This window comes from Myotis yumanensis, unplaced genomic scaffold (assembly GCF_028538775.1).
Source record: "Myotis yumanensis isolate MYYU_CA2020_CCGP unplaced genomic scaffold, mMyoYum1.0.hap1 SCAF_1, whole genome shotgun sequence".
Lineage (NCBI taxonomy): Eukaryota > Metazoa > Chordata > Mammalia > Chiroptera > Vespertilionidae > Myotis > Myotis yumanensis.
Genome location: NW_027223752.1, coordinates 3,671,390 through 3,696,140, shown reverse-complemented (window position 1 = coordinate 3,696,140; position 24,751 = coordinate 3,671,390). Strand labels below are relative to the sequence as shown.

At 42.4% G+C, this 24,751-nt stretch overlaps 1 protein-coding gene across 1 annotated transcript in view; it reads left to right on the top strand.

Moving 5' to 3' along the window:
* The window catches only part of DICER1 (dicer 1, ribonuclease III), a 70,214-nt gene that overhangs the window by 21,561 nt on the left and 23,902 nt on the right, over positions 1–24,751 (top strand). Inside the window, 12 exon segments of the mRNA XM_070412530.1 lie at positions 6,934–7,001; positions 7,003–7,122; positions 7,721–7,883; positions 8,773–8,903; positions 10,235–10,369; positions 10,760–10,920; positions 12,711–12,879; positions 14,134–14,606; positions 20,778–20,910; positions 22,270–22,512; positions 23,194–23,348; positions 24,594–24,726. Coding sequence (XP_070268631.1) covers positions 6,975–7,001; positions 7,003–7,122; positions 7,721–7,883; positions 8,773–8,903; positions 10,235–10,369; positions 10,760–10,920; positions 12,711–12,879; positions 14,134–14,606; positions 20,778–20,910; positions 22,270–22,512; positions 23,194–23,348; positions 24,594–24,726 — 2,043 coding nt within the window. The 5' untranslated portion in view covers positions 6,934–6,974.

Here is a 24,751-nt window from a genome sequence, read left to right as displayed (position 1 = left end):
GGGAGAGAGAGAGAAACAGAGAAACCAATGTGAGAGAGAAACCAGTTGGTTGCCTCCTTTTAAGTGTCCTGACTGGGATTGAGCCCAAAACCCAGGTATGTGCCCTGACTGGGAACCAAACCTCCAGCCTGTGGTGTAGGGTGATGCTCCAGCCCCCCGAACCGCCTGGCCAGGGCTGCACGGTATCGTTCTTGATTACATTTCAGAGGTGGCTTTCAGGCCCTTAAGAAACATTCCTGAGAAATAAGTGAGAAGAGCTAGAGGTGTAAGATTCACATACATTGGAAAAGGACTGAGAAGAATTCTGTAAACAAAGGATGGGGAAGGAGCCTCTTATTTTTAATGTTGCCCTTATACCAGCAACCACAGGGGCCGCCACATAAAGCTGTCACTGTATCCAGAGGCGAGGGTGTCTTTAGTCACTTAGGCTTTGATGGCGTTAGAATAATGCTTTGGAAAGCCATAGCATATTTGTTATGTTAAACAATTTTAACTTCCATGGCTGACAGTCTTTAAAAGAAAGGGATTATTGGGCCATTTCTGGCAAAAAAGAAGACGGTCTTGGTGCCTGGAATCTAAACAAACCACTAGCAGCACGGTTAGGTCGCAAAGACAGCCTGTTCCTTGGAGTTTTGCAGCCGTTTTCCTACATCAAGTAAGGGAGAAAGATGGAAGCCAATTTGAAAGGCTCGACAGGAGCTCCAGACCAAGAGGCCAGGGGAAGGTGGAGCTGGACAGGCCGAGATGGGCTCCGGGCCCAGGGAAGCCTTGGGTAGGCGGTGGGCAAGTTTAGGAAGCTCAGGTGTAAGTAAGAAGCCCAGGTCCTGGGGGTCCGAGGTGCCTGGCTGTTCTCTTCAGAATAATCGAGGAAATAGCCCCTGGAAACTAATCCGAAATTCCAGCGTGGGCCAAGGGGCAGGAGCAGCCCTGTTAGAGCCAGCTCACAGCTATTCCCAGGCTGGCCGTTCTTCCTGTCTTTTTCTCTAGCCTCTGTAATTTTAATTTAGAACACCTCAGACTTGTTTTTTGGTTGTTTACTAGGAACTAAAAACTCTTGAAACATTTCTTAGTTTTTTCTGTTGACACCAGTGCTTTTGGCTGTGTTTTAATGTCAGTGTTCATGTTGTTTTCCTTTGTTCACGGTGGGACTTCATGGTAGGGAGCAGTGCATTTGGGCTTCACAAGAGTAGGGCTGAAGTCTGGACGTTCGTACTTGTAAAGCTCGAGTATCAGAATCTGGGACACTAATGCAAGGCAATGGATGAGCTGGAATTTTCTGTTACCAGTTTTGAAAATGCGCACCAGGAAGCTCCTGATGCCTTTAGCCTTCCGGTGAGCAGGCTAGCTGTCTGTTGGGACAAGCCTTGGTGTGAACGGGTACAGCCATAGAGTGGGTTAGATGCTAATGTGGGGTCAGTCTGTTGGTTTATTCTAAAACTTGACAGAGAGTCTGGTATGTGGCTTGTCTTTTTCAGAGTTAGAAAAGGGGCCTGTCAAACAGGACTTTGCATGTTTGTAATTTAAGTTGTGGTCATCAATTAAAATGAGAAAACATGACCTATTGGCTCTGTTATGAACATAAAATAAGTTCTCATTGTATCTGGCATGTTCACGTTCTCATGTATCTACACAGGATTGTCTAGGGAAGTAGTTGAGATAATCAGCAATCATAGTGAGGCTGCAGTGAACTTTAAAGGATCACTGGTTTATTGTTTCGGTTATGGTGCGTCCAGAAAGAAGGCGAATATGCATTAGCGAAGAGGGGAGAGTGATGGTGGTGTATTGACTTGCATCTTCCTAAGTGGCAGCCAGGCTGGAATTGCCCGTTGAAGTATGAGGCAGCTTTAGGAAGCACACTGACAGGAGCAGTTAGGGCGGTAACCTGCATCTCGTGTCAGCCTGATGCTGACTTGTCCTGGTGTCTGGGAGTTTTAAAGCCAGTTTTTACTGGGGGATAATGTAATGTGCTGTCAAGAATTCTCCCTGATGCCGGATTATACTAACAACTTTTAAAACTTTTCAATTGTATTAGAACATAATAAATAGAAATTTTAAAGGGCAGCTCTTTCAGACATGTACTGCTTTCTTGACTCCCAATAGATAACTAAATTATTTTATCAGGGATCTTATTCTGATAAGTTAAATATGAACATTTTTGTTAAATAGGAAATTTCTTAAATTTGGTTTTTAAAATGGAGTTTTATGTTCTAAAATATTCTCTCTGATTGCTTTTAGGTTACCTAGGGTATGAATTAATACAGACTTGGAAACTGAAAGAACTTAGAATCAGCATTTTGAGGTAAATATGTACATACTTCAATAGTGTTAAGGTACCCTCATTCTGCTTTGTTAAGTTCCTAGCAAAGTAAATTTGTGTATGGAATGAGCAAGTTTAACCTCCACAGGAATGTTCTTTAAACAACTAGACTGCCCTTAGGTAAGTGAAAGGAGACCCTCCATTTGTTCACCCCGAGCTTGTGCTGGTAGCAGCATTGCAGTGCGCTAATGAACTCCGGCCAGCGCTCACAGAGCCAACGTGTGCTGATTCAATTAAACGTTCAACTTCGTGCTTCCTTAGTTTCTGACTTAGAATCTCTTTTAGGAGAACCACCTCTAAATTTAAATTTCTCTACAGTATTGGTGAACTGTGTTTCTGAATTCTTTTATTCATAAATGAGTTCTATACTAGTTTATAGTGTGGACTTAACTGTTTTTGAATTTGTGTTTTCAGTTTCATTTTGAGAAATTGAAATTGCTGATAACATTTTATATACATATTGAAGACCTATTACTAGATGATTTGGATTTTTCAGCCTGACCTCTTCTGGCGACCTTCGTTATTTCTTTTGTGTATGTGAATTTAGGAAATAACACATACTTACTCTTTTATTTTTTTCATTGTTCTAGTCTTCATCTTTAGAATTTATTTACTTCGTTTTATTTCCTTGTATTCATTTTAGAATCTGTTCTTGAATTTTTTTCTTTCCCCCACATCTCTTGGAATTAGGCCTGCTATTGTTCCTTCTTTTGCTCTTTGTTTTAGAATAATGTGGTACCCTAAAATAACCCAAATGTCTTTTGTTTAAAATTTAATACAAAATAATGGCCTTTATTCAACTCTTCATATTAATAAGACACTCTTATAGATGTGTTTATATTCAGTTTAAGTACAGGAATCTTAAAATTGGCTATTTTGCATTTGTTTTTAGAGCAGAAGCATGGGCATGCTGTGATTTTCCAATAAACTGCTGTCACAATGTCACAATGCAGTGCAGACAACAGCAACACAGAGATCACACATTAAAACGGTAAACCCGCGACGTAACCTGTGTGGGAAGCGGAGAAGAGTTTATCGTGTGTTGTGCTAAGTTGTTTTAATATATGGAAACTATGAAACAGCCTCACCAATTTCATGAGTGTAAATTGTTTGACCAGAAATTTAAAATCTGTGATTGAAAAACAGTCACGTGGAGTAACTGTTGGCGCTGCTAAGGCAGTTACTGTAGTCAGTTCATCTATGAACTAGCACTTTCACTTACCAGCAGGGATTCAGAGCATTTCATTAAGGCCGAGTGAGGGGGAAAATCCATTGCACCGTGCCAAAGAAACTCAAAATGGGCAGAATTATAGGTTCTTCTGTTTTCACATGATTGGATTACCTGTTGAATTTTTAAATCTTGGATCTACTTTCCCTAAATAGGAAGTATATTACCGGGGCCAGCCCCTGTATACTGAAAGAATGACAATTAGTGTAAATGTTGTAACCTCATGGAAACTATAACTGGGAGGGCTAAATGGCTGTCCTCCATTTCCTTGCAAGTCTTCTCTCGTTACACCTCCAAGGAGGAACGGTGGTGTGGATTTCCAAGCCAAATAGATAGAGGTTTTGAGCCGCCTGTGATTCTGCTCTACACGTTACTGTGTGGACATTCATGAATCTCTGACTCAGTTCATCGAATATTTATTTATCTAAATCAGTGGTTCTTAACCTGTGGGTCGCGATCCCTTTGGGGGTTGAATGACCCTTTCACAGGGGTCGCCTAAGACCATCAGAAAACACATATGTAATTACATACTGTTTTTGTGATTAATCACTATGCTTTAGTTACGTTCAGTTTGTAACAATGAAATTGGGGGTCACCACAACATGAGGAACTGTATTAATAAAGGGTCTCGGCATTAGGAAGGTGAGAACCACTGATTTAACTGTATACCCGGAACATGCACCAGGCAAGTTCAGAGCTGTGGAGCGTGAGGTGTCATCTTGTTCTGTGGAGCACGTGTGCCAGCAGAAGAATGAGGCGTGCGTGGCGTCTGGACATGCGCAATGTGGTCTGCGTTATGAAAGGCAGAGAGGCCGTCTGGAGGTTTTCATGTCACTCACGTGGGCGTTGTTTTCGTTGTACGGACTGGGTGCCGGTGTGCCCTGGCCAGGTGTGATCGGTGCTGTGGGTGACACCGGGTGTGTGAGGCATACAGCTCCTGTACTCCAGGAAATCCTGGCTTAGTTGGTCGTATTTATTTACTTTTTAGAACTCTTTATTTGGAAATAATTTCAGTCTTACGGAAAAGTTCAGGATAAGAATAGGACAAAGAATACATGCGTTACCCATTTGTCCCACTTGCTGTATCAGTTGCACCCACACACTCTACATCTATACCTGGTTTCTTTTTCTGAACCATCTGAGAATAAGTTGCATATGTCATGGCCCTTTACCACTAAATCTTCAGTGTGTATTTCCTACGAAGAAGGCTATTCTCACATAGCCCCGAGCCGTGCTGCAGGGAGTTTAACTGCCGCTTTCTGCAGTTTCTTCACTGGACTCAGGAATGGACTTTAAGGCATGGATCTGCCATTGACATGGGAGATTAGTTTCTGCACTTAGCTGTTATGTCTCCTGTAGTCTTCTTTAATCTGGAACATTTTCTTTCTTTTCTTCTTCTTGTATTTTAAGCTACATTTTTGAAGAATACAGACCTCCCTTTAAAAAAAAATGGAACATTCTTCTCATTTGTTTTTGGACAGTTTTTTCCCGGAGTTATTAATGATCATAATTACTGATGTCATTCTATATGAGAAGGAATGGTGACACGTGACAGTGGTAGGGAGGAGGGGTCCTGCTGATTCCTGGCTGTGCTGGTGGAGGGAGGTGTAGTTGGAGTTTTATAGGCATTGTTGTCCTCTTATCTTTTTCCTTTTTCCCCATCCTCCACCCGGATGTAGCCTGATTTCCTGATACTTTCTACTGTGTCTGTGATTTGGGTTGGGTGAGAAGTGAGGGGTCACTTAAGCATACATAATCTTAGACCGGAAGCAGCCTGCAGTCAGGAAGGAGGTGTGTGGAGGGAGCCCACGAAGGTAGCCAGCTGAGAGGTGCCTGCAGATCTTAGCCTTGGCTTGCAGACTGACCTGTGGATCGCAGGAAATTAGGTAAAATAGGGTTTCACGTTGGCGTCCCGGCAGCTGTGTTGAGTAAAAAGCTTGATTGACGAACCTGAGGGTGTGCATCCCGTGGGCCTTCGGAATGGAGAAAAGTGAAAGCTTTGTGGGGGTGGAAGGAATGGCTGCTGGGGCTCTGGTTCCGTGGAGAAGGAGCAGCGTGTTCCTTTGATCCGGGAAAAGAATGACTTGGTAGTTTTTCATGATGTGCTCCGGCTTCTCTGCTTGCGTCCTCCACAGCGTAATGAGAGCCGTTGTACTGTCTGCTCCACAGATGGCGCGAGCCTTGCTGAGGTCCTTGGCTCCTGCAGCCGAGTGCCCCTGTTCCCTTACTGAGGATCGCGCTTGTATTAATTGGATGGTGAATTCTGGCCACTGCAGTAGCCTCTGAAATCAGAATGTGTGTTGTGCCTATACGAAGGCCCATATTTGAGACTTCTTGCTGGATTAGATGCAACAACTGAGGTCACTGTGCTGTCCCAGGGTTATCCATTTAATGTCAGGAGATTCAGCGTTCTTGTTGTCAAGGGACAAAAGCTGTATTCTTCCTTTCAGTTTCATAGAGTAATAACAGTGAACACTCCCAAGCAGCGCAAGGGAGAGAACTCCCTTCTACCGGGCAAGCAAATTCTGCTGACAGTTAGGCAAGCTGATGCTGGGCTTTCACATAGAGATTGGAAACCCTAACCCTCTATCTGCAGGTTAGGGATTTTAGAAAGACTCCATTTTTATTTTATCGTTTTACTTACCAGATTTATCTTTGGGAAAGAAGACATGAAATCCACAGGAGTGCTTAGATACCATGACAGACTATCATTTCACAGAATGGTGTGCCTTGTTTTAGTTTATTGGGGATATGTATAATTTCACTTTATTAGTATTATTTTTTGATATTTAAATGTGTAGGAGATGTATAATTTTAAAGGTACATATTTAAGTAGTTGGTCATCTATGCTAGGTTGCTAGTTGAGAAAAAGACCTGTGTTTTGGTCTTTAGATGAAATAACTGTTGACAGGCATTTGAATTTTTACTGTGCATACTTACATGTTTTATATATACATATATTTTAAGAGTTGTTATACATATTAAGGACAGGGTTCTGTGTCAGTAAATATAGATGTGTATTATCTTAATGGATTCAGAGTATTTCATTATAGGCATACCATAATTTGCTTAGCTAAATTTTTATTAATACATTTAAAATTATTTCTTTTTTGTAGTAACAATGCAGCAATAAATGTTTATGTACTTTCACGTGTGTACAGTTGTCTAATTCTTTCAGACAAGTTACTAGGGATAGGGTCGGTGGGTTGGAGAGAATAGAATGTTTGACTTTTAAAAACGATCCTCTTAGATCAAGAAAAAGCTAAAACAGTTATAAGAGTTTAAAAGGCCCATAGGAGTGATATTTTGATGTTTCTCTTGTTTCTGTGCTTTCTTTTGTTTTTAACTCTGCATGGTTGTGTAATGGTATTCTTTTTCCCTTTTGTAGTAAGCTGTGCTAGAACAAAAATGCAATGAAAGAAACACTGGATGAATGAAAAGCCCTGCTTTGCAACCCCTCAGCATGGCAGGCCTGCAGCTCATGACCCCTGCTTCCTCACCAATGGGTCCTTTCTTTGGACTGCCATGGCAACAAGAAGCAATTCATGATAACATTTATACGCCAAGAAAATATCAGGTACTAATGAGAACACTAATACTGGAGCATTTCACTAAAATAGAATAAATTAGCATTTAGTTGACACAACTTAATAAAACTCATTTACCTGTTCAAGCTTTCCTCTTCTGATTAATTTTCTCATTCCAGATACTTTGTTCTTAATAATCCTTTCCTAACATCTGCTGAGTAATTGGATTGATAGTTTTATTTGTGAAGTTCCTTATTTTCTCCCCTCTGAAAACCTCATCCATTTGGATGTGTCTCTCCTCATGAGCTGGGTAGGAATTGAGATTGAACAACTATGAACTGGCAGAACCCCGATTACAATAAATTTAGTCATTCATCTAATTCTAGAGAAGTATTCTGTCCGTGCAAAAATCTTAAGGAAATTGTAAATGCATTTCAACATATGCTTATATTACAGCTCTGTATAACAGGCATTTTAATGCGTCTGGTTATTATTCATATACACAGATGCAGGAAGTATGCTTTTTGGCAAACTTATTGGAGGAAGATATTAGAAAATAGTGGAATTTCCTGAATTAAAAGAAAATCCCATTTTCTAAATTTTGTGCTTAGATAAGAAGTGTGTAATCTTTTCCCACTGTATTTCCAGGTTGAACTGCTTGAAGCAGCTCTGGATCGGAATACCATAGTCTGTTTGAACACTGGCTCAGGGAAGACGTTCATTGCAGTGCTACTCACTAAAGAGCTGTCCTATCAGATCAGGGGAGACTTCAGCAGACATGGAAAAAGGACTGTGTTCTTGGTCAACTCTGGTAATAAAAAAGTACTTTTCACATTGCATAGAGGAAATTGGATGAGATTAAATTATTGGTTAAATTATTGAAAATGTAGAGAGTTTGACAAGTAACGTACTTGTTGAAATTCTGATAGCAGAGCTGCTTATTTCTTAACTTTGTAGTATTTCTCTTAAATATTAGCTGTTTTATTCCATAGGTGTAAAACTTTAGCTTTTCTTTTAGATGTAATTGCATTTAATCCTGATTCTGCATTTCTTTTGAATGGATTACTATTGTAACATGATCTAAGTTGTGTTAGTTATTTTGTTTTGATGTTTTAGCTTCACAAAACATGCCCAAAGGTGCTTGATTATGACATAGGTAACTTTTTGATTTATGATTTTGCTCTAACAGTTGTAGAAAGAAAGTTAAATAGTTGCTTCTTAATAGTTAAAAATACTGGGTTTTATGTGTTTGGGATTATATATTAAAATAAAAGTATAAAATGTGAACCTGAGCTGCTAGGGCACTAATACAACCATGTCATTCCTCTCCTTTTTTTTTATATGTTCTCAGCATGAGGTGTGAATATGTGTTAGTCTGTATTGTTTCTTGGTGAAACGATCTGATTTTATTGACTACAACAGGAGGGGTGGGTCTGGAGTAGTTCTCATTCTAGCCTAAAAGCTACATTTTTAGGTTGGGGAAAATCCGCTCTAAAGCATGGATGTGATACAGGGTCTCTGAAGTGAGTGACGGTCAGGGTGGCGAGTCTAATAAGTGCATTTTGGAAATCTCTAAAATGCAGATGGTTCGGTATAATACAGAATAAGAAGGGGTTCTTTAACTGTCTGAATCACTGTAGCCCAGAGAACCAACTAGAGCCAACTTGTCCTATTTACATGGAGTTTCTGTCTGTAACCAGCAAACCAGGTTGCTCAGCAAGTGTCGGCTGTCAGGACTCATTCAGACCTCAAGGTTGGGGAATACGCACACCTAGAAGTACTTGCATCTTGGACTAAAGAGAAATGGAACCAGGAGTTTACTAAGCACCAGGTAAGCCTGGCAGCGACACTTCACTCTGTGAATCCCTGCAAGTCCTTGACTTGGTTATAAGATGCCCTGCGGCCTTGGCTGGCTGAGTTGGACTTGAAAACCCTCTCTCCTGTGCTTTGTCAGCCCAGAAACTAGCCCGTGCACCCTTTCTCACTGTGGGTCTCTTCCCAAAGCCGAATAAAGTGCTAATTTGTGTTGCTCTTATATCAGTGTGATTTACTTGCTTGGGAAGCACACATTCCGACTCTTTCCAACTTGCAGATAACGTGCTTTCAGAACATGTGCTCTTGAGTGAAATGTCTTGAAACTGGAGACATTTCTTGGTGGAGCTCTTTGACGAGACTTCCTCTCACTTAAGGTTGCCATGCAGCCAGCATGTGTTGAGGGTCTTCTGTGTGCTGAACGTGTTGGTGGATCTGAAGTGGTTAAGAACTGCTTCCTAACCAACTTTTAACAGTCTGCATACAGTCTGCTAGTATGTCTCACACTTTGGGTTAAGTCCACATTAAAAACCACTTAAATGTCCACAGAATGATAATCTATAAAAAGAACATTTAATAGCCATAAAAAAGAAGAAAATTTTACCCTTTGCAACAGCATGGATGGACTTAGAGGATGTTATGCTAAGTGAAATAAGCCAGTCACAGAAAAACAACTACCATATGATCTCACTCGTATGTGGAATCTAATGAACAAACTGAACTAACAAGCAAAATAGAGACAGACTCAGATAGAGAGCAGGCAGACAGCTCTGGTGGTGGTGGTGGTGGGCAGGGGGAGGCGGGTGTGGAGGGGTTGAGCAAAAACGAGAAAGAGCTTATGGGCACGGCAGCAGTGTGGTGATTGCGGGGGAGGGCGTGGGTAGAGGTGGAAGAGGGTGTGAGGTATAAATGGTGATGGAAAAAAATAAAATAGGATAAATTAAATGGAAAAAACACATTTTGTTTGTGTCATCTTCTGGAAAACTTTGTCAGTTCAATGGGGGGAAAAAAGAAAAAACTGTGAATTGTTTTGTGATTTGATTAAATTGACAGGTCTCATTAGTCAAAATATGGCTGTAGGAACCTGAAACCCTGAAATAGATTTAAGAGAGTTATAAAAACATGGTCTCTGTTAGCAAGAATTGTTTTTCATAGTCTGTTTCATATTTTCCTAATTCTACTTCTTGGTTCTAAAGTATGAGCTTCCATACATTTAGAATTTTTGTATTAATTTTGACTAATGGATTTCTTAGTTCTCACAATACAATGGCTCCATAACCTCCTTTCATGTAAGTGTGTCCCGTCAGGTGAATGGTACATTTGTTCATACTGATGTCAATTTTATTTTAGGTTCTCATTATGACTTGCTATGTCGCCTTGATTGTTTTGAAAAATGGTTACTTGTCACTGTCAGACATTAACCTTTTGGTGTTTGATGAATGTCACCTTGCAATCCTAGACCACCCATATCGAGAAATTATGAAGGTAAGTTTTTATATTTTATCAGTCTTAATAATTCAGGTCAAATTAATGAGTATAAGCAGTGTTTTTATATATCAAAGCAATAGTATTAGTTACTAATTTTGTGAACTTGGTTCCAGTGTATGAATGAATGAATATTAATGTTCATTTACATCTATAGTCTATAATAATAAGCTATAATAATCTATAATAAAACTAAATCTGTAATAAAATTTTAAGCATAAGAAATCTGCCTTTGTGATAAGTGGAACTTTTAAGCATGCTACCATAATTCTGCAAGTAATATTTTTAGTATTTGTCAGTCTTTTTGGACATGTTTTAATATGGTGATGCCTTTTTTATTATGGCCTTGCAAAATGAATTTCTTACTGTTAGTATCTTGTATTATGTTAGCTCTGTGAAAGTTGTCCGTCATGCCCTCGTATTTTGGGACTAACTGCTTCCATTTTAAATGGGAAATGTGATCCAGAGGAATTAGAAGAAAAGATTCAGAAACTGGAGAAAATTCTTAAGAGTAATGCTGAGACTGCAACCGACTTGGTGGTCTTAGACAGGTATGCACTTCCGACGGACTCGGTGTGGCCAGACAAGCTAGGACTAACTCGGGGCCTGCAGGCCTTTCCCGTGTCTCGCAGGAGGTGCCTGCGCAAGAGCACACAGTGGCTGTTAAAAGGAAAGAGTGAGACAGCAGTTCTTTACCAGGACAGTCCCTTCGAATGCAGGGGCTTAACCCTGTTTACGCAGAGAGAGGCAGATGGAGGTGTTTCTGCCTTAGGAGAGAATATTGCATCAGCCTTGGCCCTTCATATTTGCTGATACTGACAAGGACTGGGGACATGATAGTAAATTTGTGTTCCTTTCCATCAATGTGTGTGCTTTGTTCTTCTGATCTAAATGTCACATGTGATGGTTTGAAAGAACATTACTTAGAGAATTCAGTATTTTACAATATGCTTTAAAATAATTGGAAACACCCTGTAGTTTTGAAAATGGATATGAATTTCTGAGAAAGATGTTTATGATTTCTAGGCTCGTCTCTTTGAGGGGGTTGCTATTTTGAGTTTCATTGAAACACACACACACACACACACACACACACACACAAATATTGATTTAAATTTGTGGAAGGGAGCCTGTATAAATAAGGTTTTTAAATAAATGAAACAAATTTAATACATATTAAAATACCTTTATATTCTTATCCGATACAGTCTTTTAACAAGTAAAGACATATTTAAATACTACAGGTTTCATTATTCTCAGGTTATGGATGTAAATCGGACATGGGCTATGAATACTGGCTCCACTACTTGTAAGCTGTGTGACTGCCAGTCATTTACTGTTCCTGCATGTGTAAAATGGCATTGCAGTCGTTTCAGGGGATTCTTCGATGATTGATTACGTAGACACCTAGAAAACACCTTGCAGTGTGCCTGGCGTTCCGTAGAATTTTGGAAGATTCTCTTTGTAGAATGAGAAAAAAAGGTAATGTTTTAGGTTATAGAACTTAGGTATCCAAGTGCCATATGAAATACAGATCTCATAACCTTTAGGACATGTTATTTTTTACTTCCTGCAAGAAAAGTAGAGGTATTATAACATTTAAGTAAAACTTTCTAGGATGGTGATGATAGGTAATCTGTTGGATTTGGCATCACCTAGTTCTCTAAGTGTGGCTCTTTGGTTAGGTGTAGACTCTGGTTGAGAATAATGAAAACTAGTATTTAAATATGTCTGTACTTTTTCCTTAATTATTGTATGTGCCTGTAGAACATGACGTGCTGCTCTGGTTGTCGCATTTTATGAAAGATCCAATGAATGATACTGTAATTGACCGAAAGTTGGGGGAAGCTTTCCCTATAGCAGATTTTATAAAAACACATAAAAAGTAAAGTTGACATTTGCAAATGCTATACCTTCAACTAGTATGGAAATGGATCAATTTAATAACACCTCCCCCTACCATCTAACCCCCATCCCTGATTTCGGCTTCTGAAAAGTACCATGTTGAGTTTCTTGAGTATTTTGACCAACATTATTCCTGAGGGGGCAAAAGATGAAAGTCTAAACCTAAAAAACAAAATAAAAAACCTGGCATAAAAATGAATTCTCAAAATTCTTTGACTGTCAGCTTTCTGCAGTCATTCCTTGAGCCCTGACAGGCAAACACATAGCATGGACACAAGTGAGCACCACTGCAGGGAGCCGGTGAGCCTGCCTGTTGTCCCAAGTAGGTGTGCAAGCTGAACATAGGAGGTTTCTTGCTTGGTTTAGATATGTAGTGGATCATAATGCAGTAGTGCATTTACTGTAGTATTGACCACTTTTGTTCCTGATGTTAAAGATATACTTCTCAGCCATACGAGATTGTGGTGGACTGTGGACCATTTATGGACAGAAGTGGGCTTTATGAGAGACTGCTGATGGAATTAGAGGAAGCACTTAATTTTGTCAATGACTGTAATATATCTGCACATTCAAAAGAAAGAGATTCTACTTTAATTTCTAAACAGGTAAGCATATGCAAAGTAAGTATAGGACATATAATAAAAGGCTTCTGTTTGTGTTTAGTATTGAAATGAAAATATGCTTCTGATGAGGGTAGTTTCTATACTTTCTAATTTAAGGTCTGAACCTTACCTCTTTGGACATGTATCAAACATATATTGGGTTGAGTTTACTAGAGTATAGACCTCCCCCATATGAGAGATGACTTAGGATGTTCATGTCAGGGCTATTTGAATAAAAGGAATGAGTCCAGTTTTCTTATTTCTTGGTCAGATGAGTTAGTACCTGCTCAAACCCTTTGGCTAAACAAATTCGTTTGCTGTTTCCTTGTGTGTAACTGGATATGAGCTTGTCATCTCTGAATGGGATCCAGCTTTGAGAAGAGATCCCTTAGGATAGTGGTTCTCAAAGTATGGACCCCAGACCAGCATCATCGGCACCCCCTGGAACTTGTTAGACATGTGAATTATGGGCTCACCCTGACCTGCTGAATCTGAAACCAGGGGTGGGTCCAGCTGGCTGAGATTGACAGGCCGTCCAGTTACCCTGATGCTTTAAAACGTGAGAACCATTGTTCTAGGACTTTGCACCCGTTCGTGAGTGCTGACACTGCTGCATCTGCATCTTAATTTCTCTCTTGCTGATGTTTTCTGAAGCAGCAATGCCCAGACTCTGCTTAGCCCTTGAATTGTCACTAAGTCCATGTGTCCCCCAGTCTGTCTTTTACTCGCCTGCAGAAGGTTCCTCAGTCACTCGCTGTGGATTGGCAGTCTGCTCTGAGCTAGGATTGTAAGGTGTGGTTCTCTGCGTATAAAGTTAAAGGAAAATTGTCTTGCTCTTTGATACCTAACATAAGATGACTCCACTATGGAATTCCTTGTATAGTTACCTGAAAGTAAATGACTCAGTTGTCCTTCTAACTAATCAGAGATCTAAAAATAAAGTTTCATTATCTTTATACAGTTGCATCTTTTAATATCTATTATTTGATTATTTTTGCTGGGAAAAACAAAATGATGGTTCTGGGTGTGTGTGTGTGTGTGTGTGTGTGTGTGTGTGTGTGTTTATGAAAAAGTAGAGCTTGGAAAGACCACGGGCCCCTGTTCCCAACCTTAGGGCATTAACCTCAGTGTTCACATGAATATGTGGGGTACGTTTATTTTGAAGGGGCAGATTGAAGATAACGTAAACCCCAGTTAAACCTCATAGGGCACTGCTACGTGATTATTGTGTAACGTGTGGCTCTTTTTGTTCTGTAGATACTGACGGACTGTCGAGCGGTGTTGGTGGTTCTGGGGCCCTGGTGTGCAGATAAAGTAGCTGGAATGATGGTGAGAGAACTGCAGAAACACATCAAACACGAGCAAGAGGAGCTGCACAGGAAATTCCTGCTGTTCACAGACACTTTCCTGCGGAAAATCCATGCCCTGTGTGAAGAGCACTTCTCACCTGCCTCACTGGACCTGAGATTTGTAACTCCTAAAGTGATCAAACTGCTGGAGATCCTCCGCAAGTACAAACCGTATGAGCGACAGCAGTTTGAGAGCGTGGAGTGGTACAATAACAGGAACCAGGATAACTATGTGTCTTGGAGTGACTCTGAGGATGATGATGAGGATGAAGAAATTGAAGAAAAGGAGAAGCCAGAGACAAATTTCCCTTCTCCATTCACCAATATTTTATGTGGAATTATTTTTGTGGAAAGAAGATACACAGCAGTTGTCTTAAACAGGTAGATCTCTACGGTTAGCCTTTTCCCCAGAGCGGAGCCAGGCAGCGTGTTGTTCTGTGAGGCTCCGTGTGGGTGGCATCAGAGCTGCAGGCGTGATGGACTGTCCCCCGCACCATCGCCGCGGCCCGCTCAAGGCAGTGCCAGGCAGGGTTGGCAGCGGGCATGTGTGCCCAGCAGCTTTCCCAAAAGGCCCCATTTCCCAGCCCTGAGGTTTGCTCTGCAAGGATGCTAACCTCTAACCCGCCTGAAGTGGAGAGCAAGTAGAGAACTATTACGTTAAAGTGAAGCCTTTCTTGTTTTGTCTTCAGTTGTTAGGTCCAGTTCAGATACTGACTGTTCTGTGCTGCTGTGTTGGGCGTGTGTTAATGTTAAGCATTCCACAGCAGGCTTTGTCCCGAAGGTAATCTTTGGGGAAACGTCATCTCTGGGTGGTGGTGTGGCTGATTTTTTATGTTAGCTTTTTTACCCCTTAAGTGTTAATTCAAGTTTGCAGTGGAAAAAGTTTTGAACAACTGGATTCGCAACGTGGGTTAGTTCGTAGACTATATGTTAAGTTTCCTGAGTCAGGAGAGAATAAGGTGTCAGGGAAACATTTGGAGAATATTGGCAAAGGAGACAGTGGGTCCCGCCCTGCCCTTCCTCGGGAGCAGCTGGGGTTCCGTGCGTGTCCGACGGCCCCCTAAGGGCTGGTTCTCGGTTTGTGGGCCGATGCTTTGTAAGGGCCAGGTTCTTTTGTGCTTCAGACAACCTGCTTTCTAGGACATCCATTAATTGGCCCAGTGGATCCCTGAGAGCCTTTCCTGCAAGTAGTGATCTCTGAGGAGAAATTAAGCTTTGTTTCCTGAGGTAATTTCGGGTTTTTTCTTTCTGAACTGCTTCTGACTGGTTTGGGATTTTTGAAAACTTAGTTGAGTAACGAGAAATTGGGCCCTGGGGCCGCCGTCTGGTGGTTTGCAGTCTGGTAATTTTCATGGTCATTGGGCCTGATCCCTGTGATGAACACACAGTAAAGCGGCGTCAGGGAGTGAATTACACTGAAGCCGGGAGTTTAAGGTTGGGAAGGGACTTCACTGACTACCTAATCCAGCCACTTACTTTTGTATGAAAGAGCAGGGGCCTCGGGAGGAAAAGTGGTTTCCTCTGCGTTAAATTGCTCGTCAGTGACAGAGACAGTGCACGCAGCCTGACATCCGCCCCTGGTTTCCAGTTCCCTCTGCATCACGGTGCCCCTGGGCGTCACAAACACTAACCCGCGCTTGGCTCTGCGGTGGGAAGGCTGCCAGGAGCAGCCAGGACGGCTGTTGGGATCGGCGTGGGAGAAAGGCATTTCAGCGGTCAGGAGGTTTACTATTGGCACCGTTCTGGCCTGGTTATAGACATACTCCCCGCCCCCCTTCCAGGACGGTTTAAGAATTAAATTTTCTGGGGCTTGGAGGGAAGAAATGGGGCTATTTTCTTCCTTGCCGCCGCCTCTGCATGTGTTTTTAAATGTGGAGATGGGCCAGGTTTCATTGCAAGAGCATTAGCCTGAAAAGGTTTATCGAAAACCAGTCATTGCTTCCTATTGACTTTGAGGATCAGATTAATTGTGATCAACTCTCATAAAATGTGGCTGGAATTTAGTGTTGGATGATGAATCAAGAGCGATTTGAGGGTTGACTTTATGGGCAGCTAATTGAATATACAATAGAGGTCTTGTTCCAGTTTTTAATAAGCTTAGAAAAACTTCCTGAAGTCCAGATTCTTTCCTTCCATCAACTTAATGGGAGGAAAAGCCCTTCTTCAGTGAACAGCTTCACGGAGGGTGAGCTACTGTAATCCACGGGCAGTTTTCTCCTCTCCTCATTGAAAAATAAGTCACAGCCACTTCTGTGTACAGAGGAGGTGGACACATAGTCTTAGGTTTATAGCTTTCCTTTTGCCTTACATATAGGCTTTAGGGTTTATAATCTATCTTTGTACGTATGCATTTTTCAACTTCACAGCACTTCATGAGGCGGAAGGCAGATAATTTTACTCTATTATAGATGAGGGAAACGGAGACGCAGTTGGTGACTCTCCCAAAAAAACGCTGGTAGGAAGTGCAGAGAATGGCTTCCCTTCTCTAAGTCCAGTGCTCTCTTCCCTGTGTAACTTCCTAATACTGTGTGACATGGGACAATCCAGGGCTCACACCCCCCCATTTCCCTAATAACCTTTTGTTTACAGAAAAGGTGCAAAGATGTGCAGAGTTCCCCTGTAGCCCGCGCCCCCCCCCCCCCCCCCCCAGCTTTTCCCCGCCTGTGCTATTAACATCTTATGTTCTCACTACTAGCCCCGCGTGAGCGAGTAGCTCTCTGCCGCTTGCCTCGGCTGGCCACCCGCCCTCCGCCGCTGGTAGCTCTCCGCTGCTCTTGGCTCACTGCCCCGCCCTCCGGTAGCTCTCCACCACTTGTAGATGGGTCCTGATGTTATGGTGTAATGGAGAATGAGCATATTCCTCTCTTATTAGGTAGGATTCTATAGCATAGGATAGGATTATATAGGATGGTACATTTGTCACAACCCAGAAGCTAACATTGGTGTGTTACTATGAACTAAACTCCAGACTTGATTTGAATGTCACCAGTTTTCCTATTATATCTCTTCTTCATGCATTTGTGTGTATGTCTCCCTAATCTCAGGTCTCTCACAGTTTCTCAGTCTGCCCTTGTTTGGATGACCTTGGCAGTCTTGGAGTCAGTCCGGTCGGGCATTTTGTAGAATGCCTCTCACTTTGAATTTGTCGAACGTTTTTCTCAGTGTTAGCCTGGGGCTTTAGGGTGTGGAAGAGCACCCCAGAGATGAAGTGCCCTTCCCATTGTATTAGGGTTCCTGGCATCAGCACGAAGCATCACAGGTGATGCTAGACGGGCTCACCTGGCGCACTGGTGTTTGCTGGCTTCTCCGAGATAGTGGTTCTTTGGCCCTTTTCTTCCTTTATCCTTTGGAAGCAAGTCACCAAGTCTGGTTTATCCCGGGAGGGCGGGGTTAAGCTCCATTCCTGGAAAGGGGCTTCTCTATGTAAGTTGTTAGAATTCTCTGTAAGGAAAACAGGTCTCTGTTATCCTGTCTGCCTGTTTGTATTTATTGGATCAGTATGGATTCATGTTTGTTTCTTTTCTACTTTGGGTTGTAACCTAATACTAGGTTATTCATTTTGTTGCTCACATGGTCCATACCTTTGGGGCTGGCTCCTGTGTTCCTTTGATGTGCCGCCTCCTCTTGTGTTAGAGCACAGCCTTATGGTCTGATGCTACTCGATGCCCAGCTCCTGTCCTTTCCCTGCAGAACAGTCATTCCTCCAGGGAGCTCTGGCTCCTTTTATTTCTACCCACTCTACAGAGGTATATTTTGTGAAAGTTACCTAATGCCTCAGCCTCTTCATCTGTAAAATAGTAGCAGTAGCTCTCTCTCCTATTGGACATTGTATGTAAAAATGACTTGTTTTCTCACCTGACACACAGTAGGAATACAGTGTCAATGTGTTGTAACTATCAGTGATTGTTTTTTTGGTAAGATCATACAGGAGTTACATTTAATTTTCTCACTTTGATAAGAAAATATAAAGAGCAAAGATATTATTAAAGGTACTAGAGGCCCAGTGCAGGAAAATCTGTGCACTCAGGGGTGTGTGGGGGGGGTCTCTCAGCCAGCCTGCGCCCTCTTGCAGTTCGGGACCCCTCAGGGGATGTCCGACTAATGGCTACCTATGAGGAGTGGGCCTAAGCTGTCAGTTTGACATCTTTACGCTGCCACGGAGGTGAGAAAGGCTGCCGCCGCTGTGCTGGCCAGCCATGAGCTGGCTTTTGGCTGAGCTGCGCTCCCCCTGTGGGAGTGCACTGACCACCAGGGGGCAGCTCCTGCATTGAGCGTCTACCACCTGGTGGTCAGTAGGCGTCATAGCGTCCGGTCGTTCCACCATTAGGGTCAATTTGCATATTACCCTTTAATTATATAGGATTGTTGATAACATATTTCAGTACCTGGCAGACATTTCAGATGATGTGTTTGTATCTATGAGTTTTCCCCCTTTTGGCTCTCTGTGAATTAGCATGTTTAGTCAAATCAGAAGCACATTTACTGGTTTTCAGAATCTAGCATGCGTCGTTCTTGTTTTGGGCCACACTGCTTCCAGTGTAATTGGGTAGGCAGCGTGCATTTGCACACAGTGTGGCATTTGCACATCCAGTGCCTACTGTGGTGAGGTAGGTGCAGAGGTGGAAGCATCCAGAAACTCTTTGTTTGGACAGTAAGTATATCTGTCAAATATAATACAACAGTAATGATTTTTAAGATTCATTTTGTTAATAGTTAATTTTCATGGAATTTTATAAAAACATTGGTCTCTGAAGGATTTGAAATAAAAATAATAACCAGTTTGCTGTAGATAGTTTGAGAAGCTCTGAGCACTGGAGGGCAGCGTAGTTTACCACGCGGCTTGCTGGTGGGACGACGTGCATAGACTCACTGTAAGAGGCCAGAGAACAAGGGAGATGGTATCTCCCAGTCCTTGGTCCCGTGAATTCTCCAGGCAGCTTGTCTGGCTGGTTCGCTCAAAACCCACAGCTTCGACTTGAGCATGTGGTTTGGCATCCCTTCAACTTACCTGAGAGAGAAATATGTGTTCTCTCTCTAACATTTCCAGCCTAGGCATAGAGCCTTTAAGTAATTTCTCACAAGAGATTTTGTTTATTAATGTGCACATTGTGTCTTCTGTTCTCTGCAGCGTCAATGCGCATGTCATTAGGAGAAATAACCCACTCCCAGAGCCTCCATCTCAGCTGATTGGAGTCTGCCAGGCTGATCACTTGGCAAAGTAAAACATGTCCTCTGCCTGATCAGGAGTAACTTGAAACGCATTGTTTTAACCTCCGTTGCATTCACATCGATGCTTGCTTACCTAAACTTAAATTTGGAAGTCCATATTTCTAAGATAATTGCATATTTTAGATGTGGGGTATGTTATCTGTGTGCATGTGGCATTGCTTTCTGTTACAGATGTCATAGTTTGTTGTAATAACTAAACAAAGCTTGGAATGTGCTAAGGACGTTTCTGATTCTAACGTTTTCAGTGCTAGGATTGTAGGCAGGCTCCCAGGCTGTGCTGACGGGGAGGCAGCAGGGTATTTTAGATGGCCACTCACAGTTTCCTCCAGCTCTTTGATATTAGTCTGTTTCATGTATTTAGAAAAGGAAAAAAGATGGTTTGACTTAAAAATGCAATTTTCTATTAGGAATTTATGCTATGTTGTATGACTTCAGAAGGACCATATGGAATCGCTTACGTCAGGTGTGGAACCATTTATCCTGTGTGCTGAGTTTTGAATGTGGATATTTCCAAAATAGCTGTGATGGCAGTGCTAACTGTTCACCTTCTGTGCGTGTAAAGTGATCTCCGCCTGCAGCTCTTCCCTGTCTCAGCTGGAAGGCCGGCCTGAGGTGATGGGCACCTGGGTGGATGCGGAGGAGCAGGCTGTGTCGCGCTCTATCCTCCGAGGGTGGGACAGGCTCTGGGTGCTGTGCCCAGGCCCAGTGTCTGTGATGCAGAGCTGTGGTCAGCGCTGGGGGCCGGGATGGTGGGGGGTGGGGAGGCAGGTGCTCTCTCCTTGGAGCTGCTCTCGGTGCGGGGTGCCGGGGGAGACGGAGCCCTGCCCGGGCTTCTTTCCGCACACAGCTGGGCGTCTCAGGCTCCTCTGCTGCAGAGCTGCTCCCTTGGCGCAGGGGGTGAGCGTGGCACAGACACTAGGGCATGCCTGCTGCCCCAGGTGGTGCCGAGAGAGGCGCCTGCGGCCTGCAGCTGAGGTGGAGGAGGCATTGCTGTTTCTCTGCCTGCTCTGGCTCTGTCCCTTCCTGGGCCACATTTCTGTTATGTCATCACCCAAATTAGAGAGTTTGAGGCACTGTGACCATCGTATCCATCAGGCTGCGTCAGCCTCAGCCCTGTGGTTGTGTTACAAGAATTGGGCCCACAAACCTACTCGGCGTGGAGTGGCAGTGGCTTCTGTTGAAGCTACTTGGGGAAAGTGCCGTTTTGTTAGGTATTTTGGCAAAAAATTGGTGCATTTCCATTTTAAGGGAGACCTTATAAACAAGGTCTAAATGTTTTCCCCTCACCAACGTTTAACTTCAAAATGTATATGATTTTCTTAGATTGATAAAGGAAGCTGGCAAACAGGACCCAGAGCTGGCTTACATCAGCAGCAACTTCATCACTGGGCACGGCATCGGGAAGAACCAGCCTCGCAACAAGCAGATGGAAGCGGAATTCAGGAAGCAGGAAGAGGTGACTTAAGTTAAAATCACTACAGTGACAGTTTTCAGAGCACAGGCGACACACTGCCCATAGGCACTCCCTTTCTTCAGGAGCCTCAGCCTTTTCCTGTACGACAGGATGCTTGTTCATATACGACTTCTCCTTCGGTGGTTGAGTAGAGATTCATAAATTGAGAATTAGAATTGCCCCGGTAAATCAGCTTTGTGTCTTATTTGCTATCAGTCATTGCACTTTCCTTTATCAACCTGAGGCACACAACTCCGTTTCCTAGGAAAACGGCATGCGTAGCCGTCACTCCTGATGACGTGGATGGCTGAAGCAACAAATGAAAGCTTTTCTTGGAATGGTTTTGTTTTGTTTTCCATAAAGATTTTGGCTTAGTTTTTTTCATTCTTTTTAAGATTTTAATACAGGAAATAGCATTGTAAAGGTGCGAAAGCCTAATGTATTCTGGCTCTCAAACAAAATATTTTTATTTAAAGTTTGTTATTTAATTTAAAAGTAGCGGAATAATTCACATTGATGCCATTTTCTATGTCATAGCTTTTTGATAATATTCCATTTGGGGAGTCCGATGGCCAGAGGCTGATAGATCTGTCTAAAACCCCATTTACTTTATTATTTAACTTATCCTGAATTGGGAAATGGTATTATTTTAAATCTAGGAAGAAAAAAGTTTTCACTTTATATTTTAATTAGAGGCCCGATGCACGAAATTCGTGCAAGGGGCTTGGCCCTCGAAGCCCCGGTTGCCTTGACCGGCCCTTGCAGCCCCTTGCAGCCTTGGTTTGTCCGGTTGTTCTGCTGTTCGGTCTAATTAGCATGCTAGCTTTTTATTATATAGGATTCTAATTTCTGCATTAGAAAGTTCTCACGATTCCAGAAAATAAGTAATGCCTTGCCTGTAATTTTTAATTTCAACTGATTTAGGGATTTTAGTGAATTTTAACATCTTTGGGGGATGTTGGCACAGTCTCACGGACATATGTCATTGTGGGGGGTCAGAATGTCAACAGGACTCGAGAAGTGGGTTCATTGGGTCACTTTGTTGGCAGGATCCTTTGTGGTCATTAAAGACGCCCGCCCCGTCAACGTGAGGCTTTCTGTGGTTTGTGCGTGGACACGTCTGTAAAGTTGGAAGACACTTTGATTTCTCACGTCATATTCAGTTGAAAACTATTGTTAAATCACAACTTCTTTGCCCATATGTTCATGCAGTATGAATTTTGTTTGATGTCATCTTCCTTAGTTTGGCCTTAAAAATTTAGCATACCCAGAGTATATGTCAGAAATGACAGTTGTCACTTTTACTACATTTTTTTTGGAAAATTTTTTCGAATTGCCTTTATTTGGTGGATTTTTTTTCAGGTACTTAGGAAATTTCGAGCACATGAGACCAACCTGCTAATTGCAACAAGTATTGTGGAAGAGGGTGTTGATATACCGAAATGCAACTTGGTGGTCCGTTTTGATTTACCCACAGAGTATCGATCCTATGTTCAATCTAAGGGAAGAGCAAGGGCACCCATCTCCAATTATATCATGTTAGCAGATACAGACAAAATCAAAAGTTTTGAAGAAGACCTTAAAACATACAAAGCTATTGAAAAGGTAAGATCCAAAAGTTAAAGTTATTTCTGTGTGCACAGAGCTAGATAAAAATTCATCTACAGAGAATGACCTCAACAGGCCTGTGCAGTGTGTACATGATAAGAAAGTTGAACATAAGGGTGGTGCAAAAGTAGGTTCACAGTTGTTTGTATGGAAAATAATACAATAATTAATAAATCACAATACAAGAATAAACTGTTTCGTGTACTTACAACTGTAAACCTACTTTTGCCCCTCCCTGTAATTACAAAGAGCCAGCAGCATTTTCTAAAGCGCTTGCAAGCTTACAGTAAAATGGAGAAAGTGGTCATATGGATTATTCAGGAAGAATGCCTGGAAAGCACACTGAGTGTGGACAGTGTAGTGACAGTTGACGGTTTGGGATCTGGAGTGATGTCAGAATGATATTGCTCCTATACTAATGGAAGAGACTGGTGATTGTGTGCGTGCGTGCGCTGTGCACTGTAAGCCTTGCGCCTTTATGACGAGTGTCCCCGTGACCGGTTCTAGAAGGAACACACGGGGAGGAATTTTCTGCAGCAGGTGGCTTTGGAGTATTGAAGGGTGTTTGGAAGAGAAGTTTCCTGTCAAGGGGCCTTTTTCTAGAGGGACGGAGGTGGACAACGCACATATGGCAAAGAAGGCGTTAGTTGCCTCACAGATTCTGTTTTAAATGTTCAGATCTTGAGAAACAAATGCTCCAAGTCAGTTGACTCTGGGGAGACTGACATCGAGCCTGTGGTGGACGACGACGACGTGTTCCCGCCGTATGTGCTGAGGCCCGATGACGGGGGGCCACGCGTCACAATCAACACGGCCATTGGGCACATCAATAGGTACGTCTGAGCTCACTGCGTGGAAGTCTCTGAGTACTGAAGGTTTCAGTCTAAACCTGTAGGGACTGCATTGTTGTTTACCTTTTGCAAACAGAGACCCATCTTTCCATTTATGGCTTGTAATATTTTGATAAGAGAAAAATATGAAGTTGCTTTTTTCCATTCATTCTTCTTTTTGGTCAAGGGGCTAAAACAATATTGTGCAATGAAAATGTTTAGTTCCCATCGACAAGCTTGACACAATGAAGGTGTGCTTATTTTAATTGGATTTAATTTTACAGTGCTCACTAATATTTTTCTGAATTCTGAAATTTATTGTTTTGTGTCACAAATGTTGGGAAATATTGAATTTTTCACCTGCAACAATTTAAGATTATGATGAATTAACTTGTATAGTTGAGTATGTTCTAATTTACTTGGCCCTGACTTGGTAATAACATTTCTAAGAACGAAGAGAAGCAGATACATGCCTAGAGTATGTATCAGGATAAATCCTCTGCAGAGGTAAAACACAGGAGCAGCCAGCGTAAGGCTTTCTTTTCAACTTTTTATTTCAAAATAAATTAAAACTTGAAAATGTTGCAAGAATACTAGTAAGAACTCCCATGTCCCCTCACCCAGAGAGGCCTGTTCCAGTTTCACAGGATGTGCTTGGTAGTGAAAGAATCCCACCTGGGGCCATGAGTTTGTCTGTTTTTCTCATCACCTCTTGTCTCCTTCAGCCTGGAACTGATCTTCAGCTTCCTTGGCTTTAATGGCCTTGCAGCTTTTGAAGATTACAGGCCGGTCACTCTGTGGCCTGTCTCTCAATATGGCTTCGCTGGCAAGTGTAAGATGGTTAAGGAACAAACACTGGCGGGGTGCTCTCTTAACAGACTCAGAGCCTCTTCTGCACTCACTGTCCAGCATGGTAGTCACTGGACACATGACTATTTAAATCCAGATTTCAATTTTAATTAAAATTAAATAAGGTAAAAAGTTTAGTTCCCTGGCTGCCCTCTCCACCTTCCAGGGGCTCAGTGGCCGCCTGGTGGACAGCGCCCTTACAGAGCATCGTTGCAGGAAGTGTGTTGGACACACTGTTCCTTGTTGCCAGCGTGAAGCAGTGAGGCTCCCACTCCACTAACTGCCGCCCAGCGGAGGGGAAGAGGGGCCTCAGAAGTCACACAGGATGTGACTGTCAGTAAAATGTTCCATCTGTCTCTCAGTCGTAGATTGAGCATCAGAATCCCTTTTTCTTCCCAGATACTGCGCTAGATTACCAAGTGACCCGTTCACTCACCTAGCTCCTAAATGCAGGACCCGAGAGTTACCTGATGGGACGTTCTATTCAACTCTCTACCTGCCAATCAACTCACCTCTTCGAGCCTCCATTGTTGTAAGTTTAGAGAAAGAAGTGATGT